At 35.1% G+C, this 22,416-nt stretch overlaps 1 protein-coding gene across 1 annotated transcript in view; it reads right to left on the bottom strand.

Annotated features, from left to right (window-relative positions):
* The window catches only part of LOC121413445 (proto-oncogene tyrosine-protein kinase ROS-like), a 67,695-nt gene that overhangs the window by 38,308 nt on the left and 6,971 nt on the right, over positions 1-22,416 (bottom strand). The window contains exons 2-8 of the mRNA XM_041606266.1: positions 11,331-11,384; positions 10,373-10,432; positions 7,529-7,558; positions 5,776-5,836; positions 3,731-3,891; positions 1,368-1,506; positions 24-323 (exon numbers count right to left, since the gene is read on the bottom strand). Of these exons, the coding sequence (XP_041462200.1) occupies positions 24-323; positions 1,368-1,506; positions 3,731-3,891; positions 5,776-5,836; positions 7,529-7,558; positions 10,373-10,432; positions 11,331-11,384 (805 nt within the window). The remainder of the gene's footprint in view (positions 1-23; positions 324-1,367; positions 1,507-3,730; positions 3,892-5,775; positions 5,837-7,528; positions 7,559-10,372; positions 10,433-11,330; positions 11,385-22,416) is intronic.

The following is a 22,416-nucleotide window of genomic DNA, read 5'->3' as shown; positions in this document are numbered from 1 at the left end:
GGCGTAATAAAACTCTCAATTACTTTCAGGTTCCGCTCCTGTCGTAACATTGACTGTATCGCTCATTCCTGCTCCTTCCATATTCCTCGCTCTCACGGATACAGCGTAGAGAGTCGACGCCCTAAGAGATGGATCAATCACAGTGGTCTCCGTTGTTGACCCATCTACTTCCTTGACGATCCCAGCCTCATTGAGGAAGCTTTGGACACCAATGACGTAGCCTATGATTGGTCCATTGGGGAAAGCGGGCGGGTCCCAGGTCAGAGAGATCGTTGTCGGGCTGGAGCTCACGATGCTGGTGATCGTTGGAGCAGTTGAAGGAACTAGGGGATAAAGAAAAAGTAGTGCATGAACAGGGATTGGAAAACTCTATATTACATCAAAGGAAATGAATAAATAACAAATATATTTAGGGTAGAAATATAATTCAGATCATAAAATATTCAGTGAGTACAAGATAAGGATCCTCGATAGAAAATTTGAACTGAGTTTCATATCTCAACAGTAAAGGAACCTTTAACCCTAGAAAGACTGGGGGGGCTGATTCAGCCCCCCCTCGACATTTTTCGCGATAAATCCGCCGCACGAAATTTTTTGACCGCGTCGCTCGCTGACTTTTTACTTTCAAGTCTTGCGTAACTTTTGAGACCAAAATTGTGACCCCCGGGTATGCGGTTCCAAAATTACGCAACATTTTGTAAGTGCATGCAGACCCAAAATTACTAAAAAATGTGAATTTGTGTACAAATCCAATGTGAATAGTGTTCTTAGCCAAAATTCATGAATGTATCATTATTTTTCCTTTTACTGCTTAATCAATTAAGTTCATCTTGTTAATGGTCAAAATAAAGTCCCCGACAATTTCCATTGAAAAAACAATAAAAAACTAAAAGTCGAAAAACAGAGAAATACATAAGAAATTTAGAAAACAATAGAATACATAAGAAAATAAATGTGATTTTGAAATTTTTTAAAAATCAATTTGATCAGATGCCTATCTAGAGTATGTGAAACAAAAATTAGCATTTCAGGGGCATTATTTTATTAATTAGAGCAGACTTATGATTTTACGCATAAATTAGCATAATTAATGAGACATGAGATTTTTTGCAGAATTTGATGTTATAGTTTTGTAGATAATGCCATGGGTAACGTGTATGCCAATTTTCGTCGCGATCGACGGCCGAGATCATAAGAGGGGGCTGAATCAGCCCCACCCCAGTCTTCTTAGGCGTCGAAATAGCCCAGTCTATTTAGGGTTAATTGTGGGCCCAAATTATCTGAGGCAAGGGTCTATGGCAATGGAAAGTTATATTGAAATTGATTCACATTCACCAGGTCTATGAAGAAAAATACATATTTCTTACCTCCAGAGGGCAATGTCCGCACACTGCTGCTAGTGGGCGATGTCAGGGTATGTCTAGGAGTGATCACCCAGATGATGCGGAATTGATACTCGGCGTATGGAATAAGATCTGTGATGTCCAGAGTCGTCTCTGACATTGGCTGGAGGTGTCAACCAAGAGAGAGAAAAAATGAGTATAAAGGCAGAGGCCTGCGACTTGTGATTGATCGCAAGTTTCTTGCAACACCCCATTAGGCCATGGTCTAAGTTAAACCCGACTCCAGAATACGGACCACACAGTTCAAGGTTGCTTCTGGGAGCGTGTTTCACAAAGAGTTACGGGTGACTTACAGTCATGCTTAGTGTTGACGCACACATGGAATGGGTGATTTCAAGTTCAGTGTTGACCTTTTGGTGTTGGTGTTAGGTCAATTTTTACACGATTATAACACCAAACATAAAATGAAGATGGTCCTGAAAAGTCACTCACTAGTTGTTGAGATGTCAGTTATGTGATGTGGATCAGTTTTACAAACTCTGAATAGGTTTTGGAGCAAGGGGAAGCAATCCAAATTCCAACACCAAGGCCACACCGTACTTGAAATCACCCAATGTAACGCACAATCGTTCTATAAGCATGATTTGCCAGTGACACCTTTTCTACAGCACGCAATTGGACATTTAAGTGCAACTCTAATGGGGAGTTGCAAGAAACTTGTTGCGATCAATTACAAGTCTATTTTTGGTCCCTAAATCAATGACATGTCTTGTAATTAACTGCAAATTAGTGATTGACTGCTAATCTGCTCCTTGAAGAAGAAAAATAATCTGATTTGCTACAGCTAGTGTTGATCTATCAGTTGTAAAATTATCAACAGAATATTTGCAATTGATCGCAAATATGTTCTTGCAACACCCCCTAAGTCATACTTAGTTATTTGTGAAACACCCCCCTGGGTTATGAGGCTACTACAACCAGGGCCACATATCACAAAGTTCAGAGACTGATCTTAGGGTACATTTTTTATGTTTGATTACATTGATTATTACATGCAATTGATAATGCAAATCAACCTTTGTGATCAATCAAATGGCTTTGTGTTACTAAACTCCAGATATAAGATGAAACAAAATGCAGTTTTTTATCACGTTAGTTATTTGTGAAACACCCCCCTGGGTTATGAGGCTACTACAACCAGGGCCACATATCACAAAGTTCAGAGACTGATCTTAGGGTACATTTTTAGGTTTGATTACATTGATCATTACATGGAATTGATAATACAAATCAACCTTTGTGATCAATCACATGGCTTTGTGTTACTAGGATCCGGATATAAGATGAACAGTATGGAGTTTTTTATCACGTTACTGGTAAAGTCTGGAATGACTTAATTTGGAAACTGGAATAAGCATTCTGGGCTCCGTAACACAAAGGTTTGCGATGATTTGCAAATATGAAAGAACCGCACTGATTGGTCCATGGTCAGTATTTCAAACCTAATGCGCATGTAACATTGATATTGATTGGTCAGTTCATTTAGCGATTGATCGCTAATCTTTGTGTTACGGAGCCCTGGACTTGTTTTCTAGACATTTAAATAAACTATGACTAAATATCTAATACAATAGTCTGATTTACATAGTAACAAATCTGTATAAAACATCTTATCAAACCTGTCCATTATGGCCCAAGTAAAACAAAGGTGGCCACAGTAAACAGGTGGCCTTTATAGAAACACATTTATTTCCTTTAAAGTACTCTTCATAATTAAGGTGCATGATGATTTTTCTATTCTATTTAAGATGCAAATGTTGTACATATCTTAATATGGTGTAGGGGCATGTGTTTTTGTTTTTAATTTATTTTTGTTTTGGTTTTATGAATGCATATTTCGGACCATGGATTCGTCAAACGAGTTTCTTAAATCTTAATTAAGGGACTCTACACTTCAGACATTTTTCTTTTGTTTATGCTTAGCTCCTACTTATCATCAATGTAACATTATATTTTGTAAACTTCTTTTCTTGTTATGCATGGTGAAAAATAAAACTAACAAATATTCCTTTCAAATTGGAGACAATTTGGGAGGCCGCTGAAAACATGTATTTAATGTAGCAAAGAAAAATTGAAGACCCGTTCATGCATAATGTTACAAACAGACTGGTGAAACCTAGTCTGCAGGCACAGACCCTGATTGGAACTTTGATCAACAAGTGTGCCTCCACGCAAAGACTAGCATATACAAAACTGCCTTCAGTACACAAGGCATGAGTAGGCTGCACATTCAGACCCTTATCTCGAGTGAAGGGTTTGCCCAGCAGACTAGGTGAAACCTGCCCTCCCCCTCCCCCCTCAGCATGTGACCATTCACATTAGCATACCTCTCCTGACCCGTAATAGTTCCAAGCCCTGCCCCCTCCCTCAGTATATCTCCATTCCACCAGGTAGGTAACATCTTGATGACTGGCCGCTGTCCAGGAGAGAGTGAGGGATGTCGTTCCTATGTTACTTGGCAGTGGGGATGACGGCTGACCTATTACACCTACAAAAAAAATATAGGAAATATGACGAATCTTTGATGGGCTACATAAATAGACCTATAGATACAACATATGTCAATATAGTACTAAATCTTAAAGTATGATATCAGTATATAAAAAAATGATATGTAAATTACAATTGATATAGAAGGAAAATCAACTGAATACCGTAAACCAACAAGAGTGTCGATGGGGCGAGCACATAATACGCCCGCCTGTAACAAGGAAAATGGAGTTATTGGTCAAGAAAGAAAAGTGGAAGTGCTTTCCATTTTCAATCGCCTTTATGAAAATGAATGTGTTAACAACAAAAGCTTAATGAAGGGTAAGATGAAAATATGTCACTGTGACCTTGACATTTGACCTTTTGACCTCATAATCAAGAGACTTCTTGGGATCCATGCTACTATCACACACACCAAATTATATGAGCCTAGATTAAGTTAAACTGAAGTTGGTGTGCTTACAAGGACTTCAGAAGGGAAAAATGAAAATATGTCACTGTGACCTTGACCTTTGGACCTCAAAATCAATAGGCTTCCTGGGATCCATGCTAGTATCATACACACCAAATTATATGAGCTTAGGTAATAAACTGTAGTTATCGCGTTTACAACAAAAAATTAACGGACGGACAGACGGACATTGAGCGTGATACAATTTCATCCTATCCTGTAGCCGGGTGGGTCATAAAAAAAAGTATGTAAATACATATTGCCATATGTAACTGCATTATTTGTCTTTCATAAGATATTCAGAAAATAAATAAAAAAATAAGTATTTTTCAGCAAACTCATTCATATTATACACTACGTTAACCATTCATGTGAACAATCTAAACTTGGAATGATTTAATGAGAAGTAATATCACAAGTTTACATTTTACAATAAATGCATGTACTATCAGTATCAATTTAATCGTGATGTAAGTGTATTTATGATGTAGAATTTGTGTAAATTGAGTTGTTCCTTGTTTGATATTGATTGTATTTTTTATGTAAATGATTGTAAAGGGTAATGCAATTCTGCTTTTCAGCCGCTATAGACACCCTTGTTAAATTAAACCGTTTTAAATTAAAAAATTAAAAAATAAATAAAGTTTGAATATTAGGGAATGCTTGAGTGCCTACAAGTATATGGCGGCTCGGCTACAGCCGGGGACATAATATGATACCAAGTGTCAAAGTGCAGAAGAGTATAGTAACTACGCTATATAAATGGTCAATATTTCTATTATTTGTAGTATTATCATCATCATCAACAACAACAGAAACAACATCATCATTATTACTATCATTATTTTCATTATTTTTATAAATTTTGGAAAGAACAACTAAGATAATCATCAGGTGAACATTCATTTAAAGATAAATTCCAGTTTTGGTAACGATCTCAAAATGACTTTTTACAGAATCCAATATAATGACCACCCAAGTGTCTGTTTGTATGAATAAAAAATATGTGCCAAAGGATTCTGGAAGAAATTGTGTAATTGCTGAGAAATAAGCAAAATAAGCGCGGATTCGGTCACTTCCGTCGGGTCTTTATTCCAGCAATAATAATACACTGTCCCACGCGTGCCTATCTGTGTTGGTGATCTTCAGTGTGAACGTTTTTCAGCGTAAATTTCAAGATTTCACGAAGTTCAGTACATGTAATTGTACGAGATCTAGATCGTGGATGATATTCTGACAATTAAGCCTGGTTTTACAGACTTTCTCATGAAATCAGTGTTTACTGCAACTACTGGCATTTCTCTTTAATCAAAGTACATGTACATGTATTCTGAAAAAACAAGACATTATGAAAATTGGGGAAAATACAGTATCCATGAACACCTGGTAGGTAAACTAAAACATAAACACAACATCACCATGGAAACTCACCTATCACTTCTTCTGCGTATTCATTTTCTGCAAATAGGCAACCTGACTGGCAATATTGCACCTGTTAAAGATTGATTGATGGAGAGAGGGGGTGAGTCTACAAGATTCATCTAGGTCCTAGGGTTAGTGGTTCACTCCAGAAACAACAAAACAGGCTTGAATGTCAAACTAAAGCCGATATAGGATAAAGAATCTAGTAGCTGCTAAATGGCAAAATATTTCATCCTCAATAACATGTAAATATATATAGCACTTTTCCGTTGAACATGCTCAAAGCACTTTACAGTACGTATGACAAAACAGTGATTTCTGCTCTCCAAGAGCTTACAAAATATATCAAGGGAAAATTATATTGAAAATAAAACAAATAGGTATTAATTTTTAATACTCTCACTAAAGAACATAAAGAGATATCATGCTACCACAAAAAGAAAGAGTTCTGCAAATCAGTGAAGATACCAATATTGAAATTTAAGTGTATATATACAGGGTGGGGTCACAAGGGGGTATGGGTTGACTCCCCCCTTGATTCTTCAAGTAGTGAAAAAAAAAGAAGAGGAGAGAGATGAAGACAGTAAGAAAGGAGAAATTGGAGTTTAAGGAATAGTTCTGTGTCATTCATTAAATTCTGCAATACCCCTATATAATTGAGAAAATCATTTTGTCAGCTTTAGGTTAATTTGCCCTAACCCATCAACATATCCAGGCCCCAACCCATCATGCATACTAGTAACTTGTTTATCCCTATTAAAGGAATGGTTTGTGGGATATCACCATGCGAAAGTCCTGAAAAAAATAGCCATTTGTATCCTTTTGAGAGTTATTTGTAGCTCTCAAAATAATTAAAAGATCTTCTTGTTTGTTCCTCTCACAATGTTTTGATGGTATTCTAACCGCCATATCCTATGAAAAAAACGGTGGTAAATGTATGTAGCTAGTTGACAGCAGTACTTGAAAATAATATTTCTGTCAATGAATAGCTCCAACTATGTCACAATTTCAGCAGTTCGATTTAAAGAACGCATTTTAATTTCAAGGTAAAATTTTAGATATGTAGAAAAAATTACAGAGTAGAGAGTACACCATAACGATGGCTTCTATTACAGATGTCATCTCAAATCCCCTATGTATTTGAAGGTCAGAAGTTCACTTCAGGAATAACAGTTGGAATTTCAGAGTTACAAGTGACACTAGTCGACCCACCACAATGCAAAAAAATAAGAATGGTGGATCAGTTGAGATTTACAGATAAAATGACAAGATTTGAATTTCAAAGGAAACAACAGATTTAACAAATCCCATAATGTGCTACATAGTTTATTTCGAGATGTACATGTAGGCCTATAATACTGCATCCAAACCCCCTAATGTACATTCAATGAGTCCAGTTATTTTCAGCACAAATGGAGTAATAATTTAAATGTGGATTGAAGCAGGGGGATTATCAGCATCGATAAATTGTCAGCTTTGAAAGTTGCCATAGTAACAGTCAGGAATCAGTACTTATTGGCCAATGAAAAAAATTGATTTTACTAAAAAAAAATTGCCAGATCTGACGATTATGTGATGGCAACTTTCATGAAACATCTTTCAGTTCTTTCATGGAAAGGGGGGGGGGGTGAAGTTCACGTGAATGATAGGATGCTGCATTATGGGTAAAAAAAAAATGGAATAAAACAAAAATATAATTTGGATTTCTGACAATTAAAAATTGTATTTCAAAGATGACATCTAAAAAAGAAATTTCACCTACCCGAAATGGCTCTGATGAATATGTCTGATTCTGAAAAAGCAAAAGCAAAAAAAAATTACATTAAGAAAAGACATTAAATACCTGCAAGAGAATGGTAAATACTGAATAGAAATACTGTTAATAGGTATCAATTGCTTTAATCCATTGTTGGATGGGGTTCATGGAAAATTAATGTTACAACATAATGAGTCAGTCTCTAATATGCTATTAAAGTAGCCACGAATATACATGTATACAAGTAGATATTTTTAGGTACGACATTTTTTTCACTAGCCTACAATGTTTCAGCAGTATCATATCAAGGAGATATCACCTCTCATGCCAGATTCTCTTAAAATCGTGTGGTCCAGTGGTTCGAGCATTGGACTCATAATTGCAAGGTTGTGAGTTCGAATCCCTACCCTGCCGTTGTCTCTACTTTGATAAAAAGGCCCGAGAGTGATATCTGTCGTCTATAAGGTCAGCCACTATGACTGATCAACCTAGACGTGAAATGTTTCCTATACATGTAGGTAATTGGTTATATACCATCTTGGCATTTACCAGCAAAAATGCTGTCCTGCCAGGCGCGTTTCCGTTTTACACCCTGGCGAAGGCATTTTCCAGAAAAGTAGCCAAAAAGCGACTAGTGAAGAGTCTACGTCTACGTTTGTTTACATTATCAGCTGGGCGCGCGATCCAAAGTCCGCACCGAAGTTATCCGCAGAACATACCGTACTTGCAAATGCAGCTGAGCTTATACTTTCCAGGTTCAATACGAATGTTTGCCTTGATCATTTGCCTTGCCGATTTGCTGATGTCTGTCTTTCTCTCTATCTGTCTATATATCTATCTCTCAAATTCTATCTCTATCTATCTATGTAACTGCAGTATCTATCTATCTATCTAATAATCTTCTCTGTCTCTCTCATTCTTTATCTAACATCTATCTATCTCAAATTCTCTATCTCTCTCTATCTATCCATCCATCTGTCTGTCTTTCTCTATTTCTCTCTCTCTACCTACCTATGTAACTACAGTATCTATCTGTTAATTTGTCGCTCTTCTCTCTCATTCTTGATCTATCTGACATCTATCTATCTCTCAAATTCTCCAGCTCTCTCTCTATCCATCTGTCTGTCTTTCTTCTATCTATTTATCTATCTATCTATGAAACTACAGTATCGGTTAATTTGTCTATCTTCTCTGTTTCTCTCATTCTTTATCTATCTAACATCTATTTATCTCTCAAATTCTCTCTCTCTCTCCCTCTATCTATCCATCTGTCTGTCTTTTTCTCTATTTCTCCTTTTCCGTCCATATATCTATAACATATCTCCATCTCTCAAGTTCTCTCCCCCATCCATCTATCTATCTATCTTCTATCTATTTTTGTATACAGTATCTATCTATCTGTTAATTTGTTGATAATCTTCCCTGTCTCATTCTTTATCTATTTAACATCTATCTCTCAAATTCTCTCTATCTCTCCCTATCTATCTATCCATCTGTCTGTCTTTCTCTATTTCTCTCTATCTATTTATCTATCTATTTTTATAACTTCAGTATCTATCTGTTAATTTGTTAATAATCTTCTCTGTCTCTCTCACTTTTAAATCTATTTAACATCTATCTCTCAAATTCTCTATTTATCTCTCTATCCATCTATCTATCCATCTGTCTGTCTTTCTCTATTTCTCTCTATCTATATATATATCTATCTATGTATCTATCTATCTGTTAATTTGTCTATCTTCTCTGTCTCTCTCATTCTTTATCTTTTTATCTATCTAACATCTATCTATCTGTCTCTCAAATTCTCTATCTCTCTCCTTCTCTAGCATCTGTCTGTCTTTTTTCTCTCTTTCTCTTTGTCCGTCCATATTTCTATCTATATCATCTCTCTCTCTTTAGCTCCCCCTCTATATATCGACCTCTCTCCCTCTCCCCCTCTCTCTATTTATCTATCCATCCATCTCTCCCTCTTTCTCTCTCTTTCTATCTATCTATCCACCTCTCTCTCCCTCTCTCTCTGTCTCTCTCTCTGTCTCTCTCTCTATTTCTATCTACCTATCTATCTGTCTTTCTTGTCTCTATCTATCTATCTGTCTTTCTTGTCTCTATCTATTTATCAGTCTTCTATATCTATCTATCGGCAGCTTCTAAGTGTATCAATCCATCAAACTTCAATTTGTCTTTCCATTATAAGTATCTGTTTATTTTGATTTTGTCTGTCATTCTATTCATTTAGTTAATAATTTATTTTTAGAAAAAAAAACTATCATAAACAACGCGACTGCAAAAGCATGTTCGGATTTCACTCCTGACTGCCACATGAAGTGCCGAGGAACTCTGTGCTCTGATCAGTAACTGTGCAAATTGCATGCGGTGGTGGACTCGCCTGTGTCGCACGCTGCATGCAACCAGCGACGTGTGTAGACTCTTCACTAGTCGCTTTTTGGCTACTTTTCCGGAAAATGCCTTCGCCAGGGTGTAAAACGGAAACGCGCGTCCTGCCTTGATATACAGAGTGCTTATGGGAGTTACAATAAACAGAAACAGAAACAAAAAATGTGATTTTCTGATGGTAGCCAAGATGAATACTTCTAAATGTCCCCTTTTTCAGATATTGGTTTAGGCTTTTATCCATAATTTGCTTGCCTTGTAAAATTCAAAGTAGAGGATTTATGACCCAGTTAATAGATGGTAAATATCTTGAGAAATACAAATAATTCAGAAAGTATTGAGAACACTCCTATTGAAAGCATTTTGCACACAGAATTTTAGTATGAAGGGCTAATAGGGTTGAATTTCCTCCCCCCTAGAAAAAAAAGCCTCAATAAATAGGAAAGACTGCATACTTACACACACTGCGTAACATTGTGCAAGTGTTGAGTTGTCCCATGATGAACATCCAGTTGAGCACTGCAAAAAAAAAAGAAATATACATATAATTATACAACGAGATGCTGGTGATTGTATATCAAGGACTGATAGAGATAGTATGATAGGCATATAATATATTCAACTTATGTAATACGATACACATACTGAGGCAGCACAAGGGTATTTTCATGGGGTAGGGGGTGGTACTAACCAATGAGGTGATATCAATTGGTTCTCAATCAAATAATCGGAATATTTTAGAGTAACACCTCAATTTTCTCTTTTCATTTTGGGGAGTCCTTTTCAATACTTGAAATCATAGCTCCCTCTCCTTCCCCCATAGTGCCTCCACTATACACATACAGTAACATTATTTGACTTGCACTTGGTTCAGATCTATTAGCTACATTTATAAGTGCATCTACATGTACTACAAGAAATTAATTATGAATGCATACACCGGTATGCATCGACCTGTTGTCTGCAGCTGGTATCAATAGATAATAAATTCCATAACAAATGAAAAGATAGAGCCAGTTTCAATTAATTATCAATGTTTATTGCATTTTTTATTCATTCATCAATTTATACAGAACACCTGCTGGTAGTGTAATATGAAATTTATATTTTACTGTACATTACATTTACTTTTAATAACTTTAATTAAGCCACAATAGTATCGCTTATGCCATAAAAGCTTGACTTTTGATGAAAGTAACTTTTAAAAAAATATTAATTTCAAAGTCGATCAAGTTAAGTTCTATCCACCACAAAGACCACTTTTAATCTACATTGAATCAAAGAATTCATGAGTCATTATTAAAGACACACTTTACAATGTCAAGAACATTGAAAACCACATGTTTCAAGTGGATTCAGATTGAAATGTCACGAAGGTCACATAAATACATCAATCATTGAAATGTGTTTTACTCACCGAGCTATTTCTGCATTCTGTGTCACATTGGCCGGTATCTGATAATATACTTGTCTGTATTGGGAGATAAAAAGGGGAAAAGGGGCAATTACTTGGAAATATATTGTATTAAATAATCAACTTTAATAAGATATGTACAAAATTAGATTTAAAAAAAAAATAAATAAATGAGTAAATCTGCCTAATTTAATTTTTGGGAACACAGAAATTTGATGACTTTGTGACGAATTTCGACCAAGAAGATGTAAATACAAGCATAATGTTTAGCATATTCCAGTCTGAAAAAGATGCTTCAACTTTAGTGGTTATTTGATTTCACACCGGAGGTCAGCTAATAGCAGAATCTTGTGTATCATCACTGTGAAAAGTCAGGCAAAAAAATAGCCTATGCTTTATTTCTAGTCTAGGGAACTACTTTTCACTTTCTATTGCATAAATATGTTACATTGGATAAACTTGAACACTTATAGTTAATAGCATTTTGGGGGCAAATCACCCTGAGCCCTCAATTAATTTTTCCCTGACAGGTAACCCTTTGTCTGTTGTAATGATAGTACCTAAAAGAGAAACACATCATATATCATTTAATATCAATTAAAACAGGTGAAGAGAAAGGAGAGAGAAAATAATGAACTGCAATTGCAAGAATAAATAAATGTTATATTAGAGAAAGGGCAAGGTGATGAGATATTGATGTTTTATAAAGTTAGCACACATACTATCAAAATATTTGTAGATGTATCAGATAGCATTTTAAAGTACTTTGACCTTTAGTAGTGATCAATATAAAGGCAATGCAGATTCCTTATGATTGCAAAATTGAATTACTCTACAATGTATGTTATCACTGTTGTTTGTTTGATTTCAGGTTTCCATTTCTTTGAAGGCACTTTCATAGAGACTACTGTGAATAGAACAAAGGCTTATTTTCTCTGAGTAATCATTTCATTTTCTATTAACATTAGTGCATTGTATAGTATCTTGTGCATATCCTTCCGCTTCTCAATCTTCTTATCATCTCCCCCCCCCCGCCATCCCCATCTTTATCACTCCCTCCTTACAATGTATTTGTCTGTCTCTCTAGATCTCCCTCCCCCCCCCCCCCCCCCGCTATTCCTCCAAATCTGTTTCCTTCTATCTTTTTGTTCTCTTCCTTTCAAATAATTTCTGAGCATTTCTAGACATTCTTTTATCAAACCAAAGTAAATTTTTTGGGGGTCACCAAAGTGACCTAAATTTTAACTACAGTACTGAACAGAGCAACGGGTGTGATGACTGACCACATCACTGACCAACAAACTGGACACTGTGACCACTGTCCATTCAATGTTCCTGCATCAGAGCATGGACCTACAGTGCATCATATGTCTATATGGCCACTAAAACTATTAAGAAGACAATGCTGTCAACATCTATAGACACCCAATCTTCTTCTAGATATTCAAACCCTGTGTGGGCTAACATCATCTACATTGTACCTGTATATATGGTTTAATAAAACCTGTATAGTTTTCTTTCTAATGAAAACTATTATTCTCCAAACAACTTTATCTGGCTTGACCAATTATCCACCATAGTACAGCTTAACGACTCAACTACATAGAATTATGGAAGATTCAAGACAATCATGTAAGCCATACAACATTGTTGAATGTCCCTGAATGAAGACCCTGACACAGAAGCGAAAGCTGCAGATGAATGCAACACAAAGGGAATGTCCTTAAGATGGAACAAAAGGACTCTAGTACTCCTGGTCTGACACAATGGAGCACCTGAGTGACCTAATTTGACCAACTGACCACACCTAACCAGTGCTAGGGGGTGTGACCACCATCACTGATCACTGACCAACAAAACAACTTGACAGTGTCCATTCATTGAATTGGAGATTTATTATGAATGGGAATGACCAATATGAAGGTGTTAATACAATGGGTTCATTTTTTTCCACTTTGGACTGTAGTCCATTACTCACGATACACTTCAATGGCAACAATCACTATAATATAAAACTAAAACTACACTATGGAAAAAAAATCACTATTAAAAAGGGTTAAAAAAATAAACAATTTAATATGAAAAGATCTTATACTCTATAAAATGGAACTCAATGTATGCATTTTCATACATATATCTGTAATCTGATTCATTATCAAAACGTTACATTGTAGATCACTAATTATTCAGCACTAATTATTCAGCACATTGTAGATCACTAATTATTCAGCAAACAAAAAATGAATCTGAAGAGTTCATTTCATCACCAATGAATGCTGACATCATTCCCTTTGTTTGGGACACACAGAAATCTCTCTATAACTAGACCCATTGTTTTTCATTCATGCATTCAACCATAATCATTATGATTTTAATCAGCTGTTTCATATCCTGTGTAATTAAACAATTGCTATAACAAAGAAGATAAAAGCAAAAGGATATTAATTGTTTCATTCATAGAAATATTATGTCATTATATCATTGTGACTTAATAAAAGAATTTCTGTTTATATCAATCACCAAGTATAACAATGGGCACACCCATAGATTTGGGGAATTACAGATTGATAGCAAGAATGGGGACAAAGTCTTGTTTACACACACACAGAGTTGAAACATATTCAATTGCATGGAAATTTTGCATTTGCATTGCATGTCCTCCTAAAATTAGTAATTATTTTCATTCCTAAAAAACTTTTCTCTTTATTCTGAAGGTTTGAATACTCAAAATGTTCATTAGTTTGATCTAGGATTGGTTATCAAAACATGTGTTATTCTTAAATGAAATAAGGTTAATTTTCCAAAGATTCCAAAGGTTCAATAGTCCAAAAATGAAGTAAACATTGTATCATTCATTAGTTTAATAGGTCTGTTGGTTTCTCCATGGTCTGAAGATTCATTTATTCAAATATGTGTTATTCTGAAAATTAATAAGGTTTGATATTCCCAAGGTACATGCAGTACATGTCAGAAGAAATAATGTACATACAGTATTAAAGAAAAATTATTTTATTGTTAAATTAAAAACCTTCAGAAAAAAATCCTGCAGTGTATATTCTTTTCAGATTAATGAAGTTTCATAAGCATGTCATAAATGTTTGGACTAATGAACAATTGTCATTGTTCGAACAACCAACATCTTTTTACATGTACATGTATGCAATTTGCATGTTTCACAATAATTGAAATGAACTTTATATTACCATTACCGGAAAAAAAAACAAAGCTGGAATAACAATATTAATAACAACAATATACATGTTCAAAATTATGTAGATTTCTAGAGCATAGAAAATTTATCTATACAACACAAGTTCACCAAGTTAATCAAATCACAGGCCATCAAATTACAATTGAAATATACCTGTAGAATTATAAAACAGCTAATACTAGTAAACACCCAATTGATCAACACACCCACAGTATAATGCATGGATAGATATGAATGGCATATGATATGTGTTTACCGGAGATTGAACTTGATTGAGAGTATAGTGTGTGGGAGAGGTTTGTGCAAATTAAAGAAAAACAATCTTTACAAATACATGTACTTGTACTGTACATTATACAAATTGCATGCAGACATTTGTAACAGAATAAAATTTAATTTGGGCAATTGTAAAATTCTTCCTTATTAAAATTAAATGAAAAATTTCCTCACATATTTTTGTTTGTTAGTTTGTGTTTTTGCCAATACCTGATATAATGTATATTAGTGTCAATACAGTGTCAATTGTAACACAAATTCTGGGGAGCGTTTCATCAATATTTTCATCCGACAAGATGTCAGATCTGACATCTTTCCATGATTTTGATTGGCTGAGAGGCACTGTTCCTATGGTAACTGTCGGATAAAATGGGACTTGTCAGATAAAATGTCTGACAAGTCCTTTCATGAAACGCCCCCCAGACTACTCTCTAACCATCATCTTTTGCATTCATGAAATATATAAATATATCAAAGTTTCAAATTTTAATTTTGTCGCACAGTCAGAGTGACATTGTGATTCTGAAAGGAGGATGAAGAACCCCCAAAATACAAACACTCAGTAGTTCAATGCACTGTAGATATTAAAAAATGTATAACTCATTAAAACATTTTTTAAAAATAACATTTCTTATAGACTACTGATTTTATGAATTAACGAAGGCTTGTGCCAGGAATACCCTATTCCAGAAAGTATGTAGTAATTGAGTTATCTTCTTCTTCTGTTGATTTCCTCCAGTCCTGGGGAGCGTTTCATGAAAGGAATTGTCGGACGTTTTATCTGACAAGTCCCATTTTATCCGACAGTTACTATAGTAACAGTACCTCTCAGCCAATCAGAATCAAGGAAAGATGTCAGATCTGACAACTTGTCGGATGAAAATGTTGATGAAACACTCCCCAGGAGAACTGCGAGATCCAGTGGATACGCAGAAAAAAAGTGGTTTGATAAATATGAATAGCTCAGAACGAAGTTGGAATAAAGTGTATCACAAGGCTGTCTAGTTGTTGTTCACCAACAGAGAACGTTTGACATGAAGCTCATGCAAGAAATGAAGGGAGTAGGAATGAAGTTGGGGAGCTGAAGCAACAGGTAGGCCTATACTATCATGTAACAGGTATACTATCATGTAAATCAATACAGTATTCACCATGAGGACAAAACTGTTTATTTTCCCTAATGTAAACAATTGCACACCTATCTGAGATCCTAGAAACTTGTACTGTATTGTACCCATGGGGTCATTCTGCATATATTTTTTTACACTTCTTTTGATCCCACCACATTTTTGGAATGTATTTTGTAAACAATTTGTACCTTATTTTACCTGTTGTATACATGTACATGTAGGTCAATATATTTTATTTACTATTATCTGATATATAGATCATACATGTATGCTGTAGGCCTGTATTGCTTTTGGTGTGCTTTTAATATGGAAATGTGGAAATAAACTTTGAATTGTGATATGTTGTAACAGATGAAAAGTGCTGAAATCAATACTAATAGGCACTATACCAAATAATGCCAATATGCTTTGTTTGGCAATTCTGACTATTAAAAAGTATAAGACTGCATAAATCATTTGAGATTGAAATGTAAACTTCAAGACTGCTTAATTCTTTAATGATATCATAAAAATGGTTTAAATCTGTCAATTGTTATATTTCTCATTGCTGTATTCTTTCTTCATAAAATTCTTATACTACCACATGACTGTACATACACTACAGTGTATTTGGGAGTCTGTACATGTAGCCTTATCATATTCATACATAGACTTGTATGAAAATATGATAATCAAATCAACATGAAATTGATTCAAAGATTAACCATATTTTTAGGTATATTTCTGACAAATGACTTTGTCCAATGCAGGCCTACACAGAGGAGTAATTTCATTCACTGCTTTATCCAAGGATGGAAGCTGGCTAAATAAACATGAAGTCTGTACGCCCATAAAAATCATATAATATGAAGCGAATCTTCACCTTACGACCTGCTTTGTTTATTGGGTCACATTCCTCTGAACCACTCAAGTCCATCAAGAGCCCATACAGGCTTCCTCTTCAATCATCACAACACGCTTCATGCATGCTTACATGTAGTACAAAGTATGAATAGGTGTAGCAGTATTGTTGTTTCTATTATTAGACTTGTAGAAAGTACAAGTCTGGTGTATATAACAAATCCCTTCAATACATATACCTCCATGCACAAAATGCAGAATGTAGAAGTAAAATGTCACAACAGCCAAGGATAATTTGTTTGTTTTTAATATAATCAGTGTACTTATGGGAAAATCCAAAGAACAACCAGCAGAGAGCTTTATTGAAACACATAGAAAATACCTTTTTGACAAACAAAATACTCTCAAGCAGGTTTCAATGCAATGTAATGGAGCCTACTATACAGTGCGTCCCAGAAAAAACGAAACCGAGATTTAGCAATGATTTTAACTTAATCATTAATAAAATAGACAAATGACCTACCAATGTAAAGCTTAGAATCTCCTCTTTCATTTGATATTACTTAGATTGTTTTTCATTCACGCATGAGTGAGCAAAAACAATTTGAAGAGGGGATACCAAAAAGTCACTTGGCGGGCTGTATCTGGGTTTCAAAAAGAAAACCGCATTTTTAAAAAGTTCAATATCTGCTCTTTAATTTGATACCTCAATTACAGAAAATGGTCGAGAAATAACAAAGTTCTGGCTATTTCAAATAAGGCTTGAATTTCAATAATTTCATGAAATGAAGAGGTGTTACAGGCTAGCGTTCAAACTCACTTGACACTCCCTTTTGTTGACAATCAAGCATGCATTGTCTTTTGTTAACCGTGCGATAGCTTCTGTGGAAAATCGGTGAAAACACGTTTATTTGAATTACGGAAATACTAGCATTGTTTTGAGGGAGCATAACTTTTTTTACTTCTGGACCATTTTCTGTGATTAAGGTATCAAATAAAAGGGCAGATATTGAACTTTTTAGGCATGTGGTTTTCTTTTTGAAATTCAGATACCCCCCGCCAAATGAGTTTTTGGTATCCTTTCTTCAAATGTTTTTGCTCACTCATGCGTGAATGAGGAATAATCTAAGTAATATCAGATGAAAGAAGAGATTCTAAGCAGTACATTGGTAGGTCATTTGTCTATTTTATTAATGATTAAGTAATGATAAATCATTGCTAAATCTCGGTTTCGTTTTTTCTGGGACGCACTGTACAATGTACACTGTAGCTACATTTATAGGCCTAATATTTTTGGGAGCCTCTACTATCTTACGACCTCCATTGAAGATCATCACAAGTTACGTGGATGGATGTTCAGATACAAAATATATTTCATTCTTCACTGTGGAAAACTTTAATACCAAATAATACAGGTGGGCCGACATTAAACCCTCCCTAAACAAATGTTACAAGTCTAATAGTCCTTCAGTTTGGATCACAGATTTGATCTTCCATCCAATTATATTCATGGATTACAATGAAATCAACCAAACACTTGACTATGAACTGATATTGGCTTGTACATAGGGTTGTTGCGTCGGGTCGGCCGATCATGGATACACAACCATTCAAAAAAGGGCTACCTACTATGGAAGCTTAAAAGTGCCACCGAGATGTTGAGATAATTATCTCGGGAAGTCGACATCTTGATAGCAAAAGATAAGATGACGAGATCCTGGATCTCATCATGTCAACATCTTTTAGAAGAGATGTTGAGATGACGAGATCCTGGATCTCATCATGTCGACATCTTTTAGAAGAGATGATGAGATGACAAGATCCCGGATCTCATCATGTTGACATCTTGTAAAAGAGATGGTGAGATGATGAGATGATCTTGTCATCTCAACATCTCTTCTTAAGATGTTGACATGATGAGATCCAGGATCTTGTCATCTCATCATCTCTTCTACAAGATGTCAACATGATGAGATCCAGGATCTTGTCATCTCATCATCTCTTCCAAAAGATGTCAACATGATGAGATCCAGGATCTTGTCATCTCATCATCTCTTCTAAAAGATGTCAACATGATGAGATCCGGGATCTTGTCATCTCAACATCTCTTCTAAAAGATGTTGACATGATGAGATCCGGGATCTTGTCATCTCATCATCTCTTCTAAAAGATGTTGACATGATGAGATCCAGGATCTTGTCATCTCATCATCTCTTCTAAAAGATGTCGACATGATGAGATCCAGGATCTCGTCATCTTATCTTTTGCTATCAAGATGTCGACTTCCGGAGATAATTATCTCAACATCTCGGTGGCACTTTTAAGCTTCCATAACCTACCCTCCTGAAAGTCAGGTCCAGTTTACCAGATAATTTGTAAAATGATTCAACATTATCAAATGGTCAGGTAAACTGGACCTGGTGTTGTGGGAATCAATATATGACCCTTTTCTCCATTAGGGTATACATGTATGTGATTGGCCGACCCGACGCGAAAACCGATGTGATGACATTTATAAGTGATTCATTTTCTAGTACAACTATATCTGGACATACAGTATAGGGCCTCTATGTACAGTACAGGTGAATTGCCAATTTGCCTACTACCAATTTGTCCACTCAAAACATGGTCTACTTTCATTTATTCTAATGCCATTCCATCCATCAACATTTCATCTTAAAACCATTTGGTCCATTAGCCATTTGGTCTAATCATCACTTCGACTAATCACCATTTCGTCTATGACCATTTCGTCTAACAACCAGTTGGTCTAATATCCATTTCATTTTCATTCATTTCGCACAATTAACACTTTAGTAAAATTAGACCAAATGGTATATGGACTAAATGGCTATTGGACCAACTAGTTATATGATGGAATGGCATCATAGACTAAATTAAAGTAGACCATGTGGTGAATGGACAAACTGCTGGTACATGTAGACCAAATGATAGTAGACAAGTTGGCAATAGGATGAATTGGCATGAGAAGAATCAGAAATAAACCTATGTACATAGTCATGATGTTATCATTAGTGTAAATTGAAAAAAGTAAGTGGAACGCCTCTGGCAGAGTGGCAGTCTCACCTGCATTACATGATTCTATATAGCAGCAGCATTGACTTTGAAAACAGCTATTAAATAATTATTCACAACAGAAAACATTGAATATGATAGTAAAACACTATGTCCATTGACCCAAAATGACCTTTGACCATGATCATGTGACCTATATGTAAGAAGTGTGCAAAACAATCATTCATCTTTGATTATCCTTTATGTCCATGTTTCATAAACTAGATCCATAATCTATGATGTCAATTCAACAAATACCCCTAACACAGCAAAAGTTCATTTTTGGTCATGTAAACTGAAATGTGCACAGGATATTCAGGGATACACGGTTGCACTTATGTCCAAGTTTCATGAACTAGATCCATAAAGCTTTATAAACCTTGGTTAAGATTTCGATATTGATTCCCCCTAAAACATGGTCTAAGTTCATTGACCCTTAAAGGGGAAGTTCACCCTGACAAAAACTTTATTGTAAAAATAGCAGAAAAAATAATAAAAAATATTGCCGAAGGTTTGAGAAAAATTCATCAAATAATTAAAAAGTTATTAGAATTTCAATTATTTGATTTGTGACGTCATATGCGAGCAGCATTCCTACATAGCGAATGGTAAAAAATCAATAAAATGTCATTTTCTCAGAAAATTGAAAATGGTTTTCACTTTACCTTTTGTATATCAATAGACAAATTATTTCACACCCGGTCATGAATAGAAAACAAAATTAAGTCATCAGGAACCATGCAAAACTTGAAATTCATGCATTTTATATTACATAACACATGGGGCAGCTGCTCGTTTATGACGTCACAAATCCAAAACTTTGAACTCTAATAACTTTCTTACTCTTTAACGGATTTTCCTCAAACCTTCACCAATATTTTTTACTATTTTTTCTGCTATTTTTGCAATAAAGTTTTCTTCAGGGTGAACTTCCCCTTTAATGACCTTTGACCTTAGTCATGTGACCTGAAACTCAGGCAGAAAGTTAAGTATTACTTCATTTACCTTTATGTCCAAGTTTCATGAACTAGGTCCATATACTTTCTAAGTTATGACATTTCTAAAAACTTAACATTTGTTAAAAATTCAACGTTTACAATGTCGCGGCCGCCGTCTCAAAAGCGGCACCCATTAATGTATATTTCTACTATGCATGTGAGGTAAAAATTGGAAGAAAAAAGAAAAATGTGAAACAAGCTCCTGTGGCCAATAATTAATTCCATTTGGTCATAGCAAAGAGCCAAATTGAAATCAGATTATTGGTGTTAATTTATCAAAAAAGAGAAATAAAGATCTGAACCAGTTTGAGATTGGATTAGCTAGGGGTGTAAATTTACCAGAAAAGAGGAATTAAGATCTCAAAAATGTATAATGTGTAGGCCTACATAAACGGAGGCCTCCACGTACATGTAGACTTGCACCATATCCAAACAAAAAAAAGAAAAGGATGGATTTTTGCCAACCACTCCTGATATGAAATACCTTTGTGATAAAAGGCCATATTTCAATATATTCATGATAAAATACATTGTACAAGTACTTTGGCAGTGTCCCTCCCTTATATCTATCTGAACCCAGTTAAGGTCAAGACCCCCTTGTAAGTCTTGGGTCACAGTTGCCTAGCAACCAACTAGGTTATGGTATGCCACCAATGTGAAACCATGGTGAAACTAACTTTTGGTTTTATGGCTCAACATTATCTCAAATTGCGCTGATAATGACACACAAGTGTGTTCAACAAGTCACAAGTAGTTTACTCAGAAGACTTTGATTTTAAACATTTTTCAAGCAAACTGTTTGCATTATGTAAGATATCCTTTGTTAAAGGGGAATGAAACCTTTGGAACAAATAGGCTTGTGTAGAAACAGAAAAATCAAAGAATAAGAATAAAGAAAGTTTGAGGAAAATCGGACAAATAATGAGAAAGTTATGAGCATTTGAATATTGCAATCACTAATGCTATGGAGATCCTCCCATTGGCAATGCAACAAGGATGTGTGATGTCACTGATGAACAACTTTCCCTTTGGTGGACTATAAAATACCCTCAAAATGTCTCTTTTTGCTTTTTCTTACGATGATACAAACTCTTTATCCATTATGTATTCTTAAAAAATATGTATTACATGCCCTCATGTAGAAAGAACACATGATCTATGGATAGATGTGATAAAAGAGGCAATTCAAGTGAGATATATACTAAAGTAATGGGGAGAGTTGTTCATCAGTGACATCACACATCTTTGTCGCATTGCCAATTTGCTATCTCCATAGCAATAGTGATCGCAATATTCAAATGCTCATAACTTTCTCATTATTTGTCCGATTTTTCTCAAACTTTTGTTGATCTGTTTCTTTGATTTTTCTGTTTTCACACAAGCTATCTTGTTCCAATGGTTTCATTCTCCTTTAATCTTCATCATGTAAATTTTCAATTAATACAGATTTCTATTTCTTCAATGTACAATGTACATATTATAAGGGATTTAAATTTTTTTTTCTATCACATAGCAAAACAGATAATGCAACAGCATAGTTTATTTCATCATGTTTTATT

The sequence above is a fragment of the Lytechinus variegatus genome, chromosome 4 (assembly GCF_018143015.1).
Source record: "Lytechinus variegatus isolate NC3 chromosome 4, Lvar_3.0, whole genome shotgun sequence".
Classification (NCBI taxonomy): Eukaryota; Metazoa; Echinodermata; class Echinoidea; order Temnopleuroida; family Toxopneustidae; genus Lytechinus; species Lytechinus variegatus.
This window is presented reverse-complemented; position numbering and strand designations above follow the sequence as displayed.